The 13,602-nt window shown below is 32.1% G+C and overlaps 1 protein-coding gene across 2 annotated transcripts; it reads left to right on the top strand.

Annotated features, from left to right (window-relative positions):
* The first annotated feature begins 5,798 nt into the window (after window positions 1-5,798).
* LOC110687383 (vesicle transport protein GOT1-like) lies at window positions 5,799-11,841 on the top strand. Of its 2 annotated transcripts, none has more exons than XM_021864027.1 (8): window positions 5,799-5,958; window positions 6,077-6,109; window positions 6,370-6,466; window positions 8,168-8,259; window positions 8,374-8,454; window positions 8,581-8,678; window positions 8,756-8,837; window positions 11,427-11,841. In XM_021864027.1, exons 3-8 carry the CDS (start codon window positions 6,436-6,438, stop codon window positions 11,463-11,465), a joined length of 423 nt encoding a protein of 140 aa, XP_021719719.1. In that variant the 5' UTR covers window positions 5,799-5,958; window positions 6,077-6,109; window positions 6,370-6,435; the 3' UTR covers window positions 11,466-11,841. The 2 variants fall into 2 exon arrangements, with proteins under 2 accessions (XP_021719719.1, XP_021719720.1); XM_021864028.1 differs by having other exon boundaries at window positions 5,801-5,991.
* The last annotated feature ends 1,761 nt before the right edge of the window (window positions 11,842-13,602 follow it).

The raw sequence follows: 13,602 nt of genomic DNA, 5'->3' as shown, positions 1-13,602 counted from the left end.
ATTGTCTCGTCGTTAATGTATAATGTTGAACATTAACATACATTGGGGTTAACTAAATGAGTATTGTAAAATAGTAATATGTATAGGTTGTAAGCCTTGTACCCTATAGTCCCTATGCTATACATTATGTCGTAAAGACTTAAACTATTTCACAATTTTTTTACATAAAATATATAATCAAGGTTAATATATGAATAGTGCACGAAATATAATTGAATCAATTATTCAAAAATTTAATACGGAGTATAAGATTTCTTATCTTTTTACCTAAAATAAAAAAAGGTAAATTATGTACAAAATCCTTCAAGATATTTTTTTTCAAAAACAAAAATCCTTAAGAATAACAAGAGTTATTATTGGAAATATTAAGGTAAATCAAATAATCTATTAAACATATAGATTAATTTGTGATTTTATCATGCATTCATGAATAATTAATACAATGTCAACTTAAAAATACGGTGTACTAATTTGGTGATTTTTTAAAAAATGGTGTTGATATTTGACAATTATGGTTGTTGTTTTGATACTAAGTATATGTAACAATATTAATGTTAGGATGTATATATAGCTATAAATAGGGCATGAAGGGGGATGTTAATGAACCCAAAGAATCAAGTTCAAATTTGGTAGTTTTGCTCTCAATTCTTGCAAGCAAAGGTCGTCATTAATCATTTAGGTTAAGTCAGGTGAGAAACGTGTTGAAGTAATATATGTTTTTCAAAACAACACATGTAACTGTCCCACATTTATTTTTATTTTTATTTTTTTTAAAGAGAGAGAGAGAGAGAGAGAGAGAGAGTTAGGCCCTGTTTGATTTGATGTAAAATGTTTTCATGTAAAATGATTTTCCCATTTTCCTTTTTTTAGTTTGTGAAAGTGTGAAAAACAGTTTTCCCATGGAAAACATTTTCCCTTACAAAACAAGGGAAGCCACATTTTACTCCATCCTCCTTATCTCCTTTTTACTTCCCTCACATTCCCACTCATATTTTTTGATATTTCTTGAACTTTTCTTGTATGCAACCAAACAAAAAAAAAAAAAAAAAACTAATTTGCAATTGTGCTTTTCCTTGAAAATATGTTTTCCATGAAAACTAAATTTTCATTGCAAATGTTTTACATCAAACCAAACGGGACCTTAGTTAAACATTTTATAAGGTTAATGGGTTAACCATATGATTTTGAGATGAAATTTCTTTGAACTTGTAAAGTGGACACTTTCTCTTGATGACGAGTGCGATCCAAACTTGTATTTAACAAAATATTTGTGTAATATCGTCTTACCATCACAAAATTAGGGTCAAATTGCACATAAGGTATTTTTTAAATTTTGTTTTTGAGAAATCACACAAGGTAATAAATTTCCAAACTTTTAGCTTAGTTGAGAAACAATTTCTTACAAGCATGTGCTAAGAGGTGATGATCTAAGTACACCTTTAATTAAAGCTATCACTCGCAAAAATCATGTAATCCATTATACAACTATTCAAGTGGATGATTTGTGGCTTGACTCGCTCAAAATGGAGGGTGGGGAATGGTTATACAAGCAACAAAAATTGTAAATATATGGAATTTCGAATAATGTTTAGTTGCAATGTTTTCTTATCCTCCTTTTTTAGGAATTTCCTTCACCTTATATGTTTCGTACGGACTATAAATATATGGAATTTTATTTATTACTAATCTATATTGTTTTTATTAGAAGTAGCACTTGGCTAACAAATAAAGAGGTCGTGTGTTAGACATGAACTGTACTGTGGGCAGCTAAGCGATGGGAATTGCCTCAACTGAATTGCAATGTTGCAATTTTATGCGTTTGTAGACTTTGTAGTTTGTACTAAGTACTCCGTGTATATATATTTTTTTGGTGCAAACGAGGGGCTAGGCCCCAGTACTCCGTATATATATAATAAGATAACATGTATGCTGGAAAATAGAAATTATAACTAAGCTATGGATGTTATTGGCCTTGACCTCAAAGTACAATTATTATCTTGTCCTTCTCATAGTATTAATGCTTGAAACTTGAAAGCTACTGATGTTGAAATAACGAGTAAGTATTAGCGCATAGCACTTATGTGCTTAGAAAATATATAGGATGACACTGGTTTTCTAGTGGTACAATTTAAAGTACAAACCGTACGTACCACTTTGATTAAATGTACCAATGTGATTTCAGTGGTACATTTTCGGAGTATTAAATGTACCACTAGCACAGTTAAGTGGAATATTCAAGTTTTTTAATGTCTGATAAATTACGCTTTTACCCTCCTATACACTTCGTTTGTCAATAGGTGCTATGCGCTGATATGCACTCTGAAATAACACCGACCACATATCAATGATGACAATAATTCATAATATAAGTATCATACACAATTTTTCGAAATAATATATATATAGTCGATGCATGCAGTCCACAAACGAACATATAATTGCGTGCTAATATGGTTAACCAAACTTAGCCTGGACTAGAGTTAATTTCGGATATACTAGAATATGAAGGAGATTCTCTATTCTTCCATTCATTCTACATTATGCATGGTTGAGAACACATAACTTATTGCTTGGTTATTGTATACCTAGCCAAAAAGTGACCAGTTAGTATTAATTAGTAGAAGGGAAAAAAATTACGAGCACAAATTTCTTTATTTGAACTAATTTATTGCCTTGTAACGTATATATATAGTATCACATGATTAGGGATTATTGCATCATTTGCATGACAATATAAAATTCAAAATTGCATATAAATAATTCTGAATTGCGTCCTTGACCCAAGTGTACATAAAACTTGAATGGACCTAGGGAGCATAAGAATATGGTTCTTGAAGAGGATATATGGATTGGAATTTTGTCCAAAAGATTGCTTAAATGTTCATCATTTCATCAAGCATTAAAGCTAGGAATGTCTCCCAAGTCCAGAAAACATATAGCATTTGTCAGATGTCCTCTTGATCATAAGGTACACTATATAATACTAACTGGATAGAAATTAATATTGGTCTTAAAGATCTAACTTGAAGATTGTATTCACGTACCAACGTACGGAATATATGAATCTCTTGTAATTAGTAAGTTGTAACAAACCAATAAAAAAAAAAACAAAAAAAACTATTAAGGATAAAATGGTCTAAAACTCACATTCTTATAAAAATGGCTATACTTTATGATGGACACTAAAGTTTCAATCTCCAATGGATTTGTTTTGCAATAGTCATATGGATGATGACTGTACATACTTTAATGGACGATAGGAAATTCTTACTATTATACGAGTGATTAATATTTATAAATTATAATAGAAATTAATAAAAAGTTAAAAGCTTTAACTTTCACTTTGAACTTACAATCTTATACAGTTATACTAGTATATGCTTTGTCCTTTTTTTATAGACGCATTACTTTAGTTTTCACAGACTCCTATTTTGATGCATTAGATCGAAATAAAAAATTAATATACAAAGTATATAAAAAAAAAATGTTAATTTGTGATAGCTTGCTTCATTAGTTTTCACAAAACACTATCCCAAAAGCTAAAAACAATCTTTGACTGTTGATGCTAATTATAATTTTTTGAAAGAAGATGCTAATCATAGTTCACAAACAACAATAACCAAATTAGCAACGTTTCAAACAAACAGTACGGTTACTAACAATTTTTGAAAACGTTATCCAATTCAATATGATTCTTCATATTATAATATAAATAACGCTAATGATAAAAACAATACGACATATGAGTAATCAGAAGATTCACAATAAGGCAACTAGTCAAGTCTAAGTACTGATCATCCACTTTTAAGAGAGGATCAAATCAAATTAGTGTTTGCAAAATCTAAGCTGAAAGACGTAGAATTCTCTACCTATAATAATTTGAGTTATAAACGAATTTAATAACACCCGTTGATATTAAATTATACTACTACTTTAAATGATATTATTATGATACTAACATACTAATTCAGTAGTACCATCAAATATAACAATATTTTGTTGGTATCAATATAATTCCTTATTGGTATTTAGATAATACCATCTAAACACAATTTAATAACAACGTTGTGTTATTAGAATAATTCATTACTCAGATTATTAGAGGCAAGATCCTCGCCCGACCTTTGAAATTGGCAAAGGGTTAAAGCGTTACCACTTAGATTAAAATCTCAAGAGAATATACCAAAGCTTTTTAGTGTGCTTTTACGTCATCATTTTAACAACTGATGAGTTGAATAAGTGAGTGCCGGCTATAGAATTTAGAGGGACCATGCTACTATATATTGTATGGTGTATGCAAATTCAACCAGATTCACATTTTTGTCTATTTCTTGGATGTTTCCTTGCGAACATTAAATATGACCACCAGTTTATACTTTGAATTCATTAATCACCACTTGTAATAACATTTTTCCATTTTTTTTTAATCATTTTTGAATAGTTAAGTCATACCCAACCTGGCAAAACAAAGTATTAGATGGGTTTAAATGTCCTAATTAGCCTCAACGTCTAGATTTGTATATATATTTTTTAAATGGTAAACTATGAGAAGGGCCCCCCACCCTATCACATGAATGGAGATTATGAGGAATTGAACCCCATCACTTGGGGTGGGAGGGGGGAGATGGAGGACTAACCATCCCTCCATCTCCTCATTCCTCTTATTGTAAATTTGTATGGATGTGTAATGTGTGTGTGTGTTTTTTATTAATATTTTTGGTAAAAATTGTACAAAATTAATAAGGGTTCTGATGATGCATTTGATTCGTCTAGTATGTTATCCATTTCTTTACTATTTACTCCATAATATTTATATATAATATAATTATATTCTTTGCATATACTTGAGTGATAAATAATACATCAATAATTATTTGAATACTTTTGGGTAAAAACATAGTGTGGTTTAAATGTTGGATAATAATCTCTCCTCTTTATAACACCAAAGTAAAGTTGGCAAATATTCTGTATTGTGAAATCTTCGTGGTTGTGTTATTAGTTAAACATGTAAGAAAGCATCAACGCTAACCCGACCCAAATAATCAATGTGCCGTGTCGTATTGACTTGTTTAATAAAATGTGTCAGAAGCTCTTGACACTTGCCCCTTTTTTTTTTTAAATTTTTTTTTTAATCCAGTGATTGTTGTGTTATACAAAAAATGGTTTGGCTCATTCAAAATATTAATCTTTAGTTAAACGTGTTTTTTTATAGGTGATGTTAATATCGTGTTGGGAATCTCAACACTAACCCAACCTGCTTAATTATATGTGTCGTAGAGTGTTGACATGTTTAACTAAACGTTTTATTAATCTTAGATACTAACCCATTTTTTCGTATCCGTTCATGTCTTGCTGTCGTGTCAACTTTTACTAGTTATTTTAAAAACTACTTCCTCCATTTCTATTTAGTTGACACGTTCAATTTAGGCACACATATTAAGGAGAGCGAATGATAAAGCAAGTGGGGTACACTAATAAATGTAAGACAAAAAAGCTTACCAAAAAAAAACGTGTCAACTAAAAATAAACTTACTAAAAAGAAATACGTGTCATTGTGTCAACTAAAAAAATGGAGGTAAGTACGTATGTATCAACACCGGATTCTTTCAAAAAAAAAAAAAGTATCAGCACCAGATAGGTCAAAAATTACCTAAACAATTGGGCCAAAAAAACTGCATAAGCACATTATTTTTGGGCTAGATTTGTTTTTCTTGGGACCAACCTTTCACCCATTAGTACTTCACTTCATTGGACTGGATTTGGTCCATCAAAAAATCTACCAAAACTATAATTTCAGGCAAAAACCCATTCACATTTAATACAAGTACGAAGTAGTAAGATTAGTAACTGAGAAAGCCTTGCACCATTTTCTCCGTTCACCGGCGACCGAACAAAGAAGCCTATTAACCAACTTTCCGCTTTCTCTCTCCTCCGTTGTTCGTCGGATTTTCCGGCGAGGTTTTTCTCTCACCATTTCTATTTCTTGATTCTGTGAGTAAAATTCGATGATAATTCTTGTGATCTTTCGATTGTTGTTTTCATCTGATTCAAATTTGTTGGTTCAATTTCAATTCAGGAGCTGTTGACTAGTTTGAAGCAAAAACTTTAGGTATTTGTTCAATTGTGCTCATTATTGATTCATGTTTTGAATTTTGAGTTAATTGATGTCAATTGCAGTGGAAATCTTGTGATTTTGAAATTAGGTTTTATATTTTGATTGAAATTGGTTTTTGTTAGGAGGTGTTGAGGATAGATTTGAAGTGAATTTGACAGGTGTTGTTGAAATAAATCGAAATGAATGACCTAATTGTGCGAATTGGCGAATTTTTATTTGATCTGATTCTCCTCTTATTGGTTTTTCTAATGCAGCTTACATTGCATTGATTTCCTGGTTTTGCGAGCAGTTGATCATTGCATTTTGTTCAGTTGGCGAAAATGGTTTCGTTCGAGATGAATGACAGAAAAAGTGAGCAAAATTTAATGTTTTCTTGATCTTTACCTATTGCACATTTTGGCTATGAAGAAAACTTGTCGAATAATTTGAAAGAATACAATCAAGAGTTGACATATCTATTTTTATCGTGTCAATTTGATTTTCATACAATTTAATTTGAAGTTGCAATTTTTTCTGTGATTTTCAGGTGTTGGACTAATGCAATAGTCCTATTCTTTCTAGAAAGAATGTACTTTGTATGACTAATTGACTATGTAAAAAATTAAAACAACAATTTCATTATACTAAATTTTGTACTACATTTGTTTTGTTTTACCATTATTTTGTTTAATAGATAAAGGAGAATTAGTGAACTTACAGTTGAGCAAACCTATCAGTGAATGTTTTTAGGAGGAGATTTTTTGGACACATTGCCTTGTTTTAGAAGGTGATAGTGATTATGAATACCTTGAGTGGACTATAGGATAACTATCTCTTATGAATCGGAGTATACACTCAGTTTTATGACATAAAGACCAACAAGAGTTTTGGTGTAGAACGTAGTATACAAAATGAATATGTGACATTCTTGTCGAGATGTCGTGGGGTGGTAAATGGTTGTGACATTTGTGTGTGGCAGAATTTCTTTTCAATTCAGGGTTCTTTTATAGGAAGTAATTACAAGCGAACATATCCTGTAATTTTTGGATTGTAATTGATTGATAAGATCATAAGACTACAAATGATTTTGAGATATATCTGTTGTGTTTTGACAGATGCCTAGATTTCCTTTTTATTGAATGTCATTCTTCTATTTTATTTCAGTACTTCAGGTTTACTTGTTTCTTTAAGAAGCTTATGAGCTTAAGTTTGCGCTTGTAAGGATCTTTAAGACTCTAATCATTGGTATCCATCCTGTGTTCTATGCCTCATCTTTTCGGCCCTCTAGTCAACAGAGAAAGTATTATGCTGGCTTTGAGTTATGTACCTCCATCTTCATATGCAGTGGATACTTTGTGTGAGTTCGATAATAGTTTTTGAGTAGCTTTTAGCCATAAAACTACTTTAATTTCAAGTATAGTGACGGCGTAGTAGTGATGACTCTGGTGAGCACTGGTATTTAGAGTTTAGGGTAGAGGTTTTCAAAAGCTTCCTTAATAGCTGTATAAATATCTTATTTATTTATTTATTTATTTTGTCAACGTATGCATTTAATAACTAGTTTAAGAACTAACTTCTAAGTGTCTAACGACCACATCATACCAAAAACATCTGCTACAAGACTAACAAGACCTATTATGCCTATTAGAATATGTAAGAACAAAATAAGCTACGAGAATATGTAGCTAGTACTCTTATAGCTAGTTTGGCCCAATAAGTGTGGTCAGTAGCTTTTTTTCTTATAGGTTTTCTGCAGAATTTTGTTCCTGTAAAAAATTCATCTGGGGCCATACTTTGTTGAGAATATATGTTGAATGTAAATTCATAGTTATTAATGTATGGTTTTCACTTCTTGGTGCACCAGTCAAGAATTTACTTTGTGAAGCCCAGATTGAACAAAGTGTAACTTCAATTATTGGACTTGTCTAATCTCTATACACTTATTTTGTTTGTATCTTGGTGATATATCTCATCATAATGAGATTTGGCAAAGAAAATTGGTAGTGCGTTATCCCCTTCATATACTTGTGATTTTGGCCATGCTTTTCTTGATGTTTTCCCAATTGAATACAGAGATTGGATTAGGCTTGACTGGATTTGGCGTCTTTTTCACATTCCTTGGAGTTGTTTTCTTGTTTGACAAGGGATTACTTGCCATGGGAAATGTAAGTGCCTTGCTCTTTTCACTATCTCATGATTCTGACCCTTTTTATTCCTCCTATCACTCAGTACTTATCCTCATTCACGATTATGTTGCTCTCTATGCTTTCTTTGCACAGATCCTCTTTCTGTCTGGGTTGGGACTAACTATTGGACTGACGTCCACTCTGCAGTTTTTCATGAAGCCTTCAAATTATAAGGCATACTTCTCTTCAACATTGTTTACCACTTTCTTTCCTTTTTCTTTTTCTTTTTCTTTTTTTGGTTTATGCATTTCTAGGTGACTAGGTGTTTTATACTTACTACTATTTTTTGACGATGCTCAGGGAACAATCTCCTTTGGTGCTGGCTTCTTTTTTGTTGTGATAGGCTGGCCAATAGTGGGCATGATTTTGGAATCTTATGGTTTCCTTGTACTCTTCAGGTATGTAATTACTCTCAAATAGATGTTACTTTCTTATACGGTGTTTCCTGTTACTGAGGATTGGTTATTTTGGACAGTGGTTTTTGGCCTACATTGTCAGTTTTTGTCCAGAGGATTCCTGTTCTTGGTTGGATATTCCAACAGCCATATATCAGATCGGTATGTGTATATATTCCTTTTGTCACAGATAATATTTGGTTATGTTAAGTCAGATCTGTAACTCTCATTTCTTTTAATCTCACAAGAAGTGTCTTTTTCATCTCATATACAAATTTATATGAAGTAATATTTATTGGTTGTAGTTGCTAAGATTGCTGTATTATCTGGTATTGTTTGATTACTTAATTCTTATGAATTAGTAAAGTGCTAACTCACTATAAGGCACCTGGATAGAGGGTGTGAGTTATTCCCTTCCCCTTGGCTGGCTTATAGAGAAAGAATTGTTGACGAAGGCTATCAAAATTATATCATATTTTGATGATAGGAAGCCAAAAGCAGGAAATGACTAGTCTTTTATTTAAATTTTATTCCTTATGCAGCTCTTCATCTCAAAAGAAATGAGTTGGAATCAACCCGGATGATTACTCTACTAGAGTTGTTGGGTGTGGATTATATCATGTTTGGATTGAGGATGCAATTACGGCGGACTTTTGCCTTGCTTAAAATGAAGATTAAGGTCTTGGGTGTCTAGAAATGGGCTGTCTAGAGAAGATGAATTAGCACTCTTGTTTTTTTCATTAGTATGACTCAGTTGATGGAAGCAAAAAATAAAATAGTTGAATAAATCACATGCATAATTGATGGTAATTTTTCCTCCTGTGTTTAGACTCTAGATGGGCATGGTTTTATCCTCGAGGAGTCAAGGGCAATATGAAAAAACTGTGTGGAGCGATAGACTTGCCAATGATATTGAGCATAACCTCTGTCTCCATACCAATATAAATTTACTAAAGAGTGACACAAATATATACTACCATTGTTACTACTAAAGTGGAAAATTGGCCATATATCGGCACTAAAATGAACTTGTAGATCTTTGTTATTACCATAGCTACTTGAAATGTTACACACTATTATTTTCAAGAGAAAAGCTTCTCTGCTAGTTTTGACTTGTTTGGAGCCAAGGCTGTGACAAGGAATGTCACTGAATCCTGTTGTTTGATCATGGAGACAAGTAGAATGAATACTCCCTCCGTCCAAATAGAACTCCGATTTCTCCAAAATTTGCATCCCTATTTAAAAGCCCCATCTTTTGTTTGGGTGGACTCCATCATCCACTTACTTCTTTTTCCATTCACTTTTAATCTACAAAACCTCTCTAACCCCACTATATTTTCTCTCACTTCCCCTAAAGCCAATAAACTATCCCCATTAGGCATTTAAGCCATTACCTTCCTTATCTATTCAACTTTGATCAACAATACCCAGTACAATCCCTCTCCTAAATTTTACTCCCCTGTAAGATGTGGGGCTGCTGTTTAGGTACGGAGGGAGTAATAATATCAGACATTCTGTGATTTCTGTCTGTATCTAAGGAAAACTATGATGCCACTGCTATTATATTGTGCTTATTCCAACATATTGAAGCGATGTCGTTTGCCAGTTTTTCATATTTAAGTGGAGGATGTTCTTTGAATTTCTTTATTTCTCCATGCTGGTACATTTATTCTGGTGGATGTGGTATCTAAGTTATCTGACATCGGGACTGGTTTTATTTCCCTAGACTTTATACATATTCATTAAGTTGTGATTAATTTAGTTCATATCACATAGTTGTGCCCTTTTTATTAGGGATGGGTGGGGGTTAGGCTTGGAAGGAAATAGCCATGGAATGATGGATTCTATTTGTTGGGCTTTTGGATTTTGTTTGTAGGCACAGTGCTTGCATTTTGCAATATGTTGTTGTTCATGACTTTGCAATGTATCTTGTAGAAGTTTACTTATATTTTCTAATGTACCGGTTGGACAAGTTGAAAGAGCTCCTGTAGTTAGACTCTCTGTCTTGCAAATCATGACTCTTGCTAGTTTAAACTATTTGACAAATAATGGCATTAGTGCCTTGATGAATAGCACTATATTTATATCATGCTTTAGGAGCATGACTTTAAGTTTTTCACAGAACTAGTTCAAGTAGGGTGCTTTGTGCTTGTTTTAGTCTTCTTTCTTTCTTTTTTTCTTTTTGGGCGAACAAACTTGTCAAAGAATTTCTGTTTTTTTCGTCCACTAAATTTGTCAAAGCAGTCGTTATGCATTATATTTTTGATGCACTCTGCAGATGGACTCACTTGGCAGTGAGATTATTAGAGCTCCCGAACCCCTGCCAATAGGGGATCCATTCTAAGTGGTGGCATTTTACATGCTGAACATGCTTTTGCTCTTCATTTCTCTTCTAACTTAAGACTAATTTTTCCTTCAGAAGCATAAGTTAATTGGTTTGAGTTAATTGTTTTACTCAAATCAACTTTGTGAAGTTTATTGTATGAGTTGTTTTTTTTTTTTTTTTTTTTTTTTTTTTTTTTTAACTTGTTATTCAGAGTTTGGTTTGGATTGTAACCTTTTTATTAATGAACGGAAAAAACCTTTGGTTTAAATGACTTTTGTTTTGTCTGACTGTGCCTCCTTTTCGTATTATTAATCAAATAGCTTGGATACTTAGAATTCTGGCATTTGATTACTATATCTGTATTTGTTGAGTTCAAAGAAACACTATTTTCCTTTAGTCTGAACTTACTGTTTCTATTTGTGCAGTTGTTAAATCGATACCGTGGGAAACGCGTGCCTGTTTGAATCCAAAGCCGTGAAATGTTTGCATTTGTAGTCTAACACTGTTGGAGGAACGTGTAACCTCTCTTGATTCTTCCTAAGTGGTGGCAGTGTACAGGTTCTATAGATGATGCTTCGTACAACCTCATCCTTATCATAGTGTATGGAAACCGTAAGCTCCTTGTTTTGATTTTGAATTGCCAGTCACTATTTCCTCTCTTGGTAGACATATTCTTTGTAGTAAATTGTCTTTGTACAGAACCTTTTCTGATATATAGCAATTAGTATAGTCAATATTGGATTCTAAAATTCTGTTATAGGATGCTTGTACCAAATTTTTCCTCGTTTATGATTGCTTTTGGAATGCGTTTTTGTGTGAAGAGATTAGCGTTTGGATGTTGCATTTTTGTTTTCTGTTCTGTGGTTAACTGTATTCTGAAATTGAGTTCATTATCTGAGATTCTGAGGATGTGCCTGTGCTTTAAAAATGACAGTATATATCAAAACGAAATCCCAAGGTTTTAAATCATAGCACAAATTATACAGTCTACCTGCCACATGGGAATCCTGCGCCCGTGATGGGCATGGTTTCTAAGAATGATGCATATTACAGTGCATAAATCAAATTATTGCGATTATGAAAAGGAAAGAGTTCCAATATGGCACTTGTGAAATTCGAGGCTGTGGCATAATGTATCAAATATTGCAGCTAAACTAGATGTCATTAGATTTCCTGAGCTGTAGAACAATTATGTTCACAAGGGGTATATTTCTTCAGAAGTGGCAAGCAGCATAATAGCCTTTTGGAATCAGATGCTGCATACAAATTGAAAAATAATTTTTTTTTGTTGATTTGAAGGTTCACTACTTTGCTCGGGTATAAATGAACACCATTTTAACCGCAAAGTCCAAACTCAAGACCCTACGAAAAGAACAAGATTCATCATTCGAATGTAACTTTTCCAAAAGTGATTGACTCATAATATAGAGCATATAAAATCAGTGAATCGCGAATAAATAAAAATAAAAACCCTCTATCTCTTTCCTGTCAAACATGCACATAAAGCCTTATTGCCTTATTAGTCCTTACAAGACTCGCAAATTCTGTCATACACTTCACTTGACATATATTGCTGAGGATTTTGCACCAAAGTGTCTAATTGTCTAAACAGCATAATAAAACTCGCAAAATAGTCGCAAATTCTATCATACACCTCACTTGTGCGATGTACACCATTAGGAGTAAGAGCACCCGAGCGTATGTACTGATGTACAATTGTACATAAGTACACTCAGCTCGAAAGCATTATTACTGAAACAAAGAAATCGTGAAATTCATGTTTTTTGTGGTGGGTCCTTTACTCCTTACTCTGGGCCAAATTGTAGGCCTTTAGCTCAAGAAATTTACGCAAATAACCGACACACATAAGTCTAAATTTCGACCGAAAGCAAACACTCAAAACAATTGTTCTATAAATTTACTTATTTTTCGATAAAAACAACATAAAAAACTACCACATGAAACATCATTTCTAATTTTCTATTCAATTTTTAGAATTAAATCATGAAGGGTGCATAGTTTATATGATTATATCATGGCAATTCATCTAAAATCTCTAATACTCCGTATATTTGTAACTTTGTCCAATATTACGAAAAAAAAGCCATAATCATATGCATTATTTTATTTATTGTATTTGGTTACTTCCTCTTATTTTAGAATAATTGATACTCCGTAATTTTTTCTTTTAGCTAGATATTTAATACACTACTATAAATAACAAGGACTAGTGAATCATCATTATGAAGAACTCTATATTAAACTATTAATATTGTATTTGGTTACTTCTTTTATTTTAGAATAATTGATACTCCGTAATTTTTTCTTTTAGCTAGATATTTAATACACTACTATAAATAACAAGGACTAGTGAATCATCATTATGAAGAACTCTATATTAAACTATTAATATTGTATTTGGTTACTTCTTTTATTTTAGAATAATTGATACTCCGTAATTTTTTCTTTTAGCTAGATATTTAATACACTACTATAAATAACAAGGACTAGTGAATCATCATTATGAAGAACTCTATATTAAACTATTAATATTGTATTTGGTTACTTCTTTTATTTTAGAATAATTGATACTCCGTAATT

The sequence above is a fragment of the Chenopodium quinoa genome, unplaced genomic scaffold, assembly GCF_001683475.1.
Source record: "Chenopodium quinoa cultivar QQ74 unplaced genomic scaffold, ASM168347v1, whole genome shotgun sequence".
NCBI lineage: Eukaryota > Viridiplantae > Streptophyta > Magnoliopsida > Caryophyllales > Amaranthaceae > Chenopodium > Chenopodium quinoa.
This window is presented reverse-complemented; position numbering and strand designations above follow the sequence as displayed.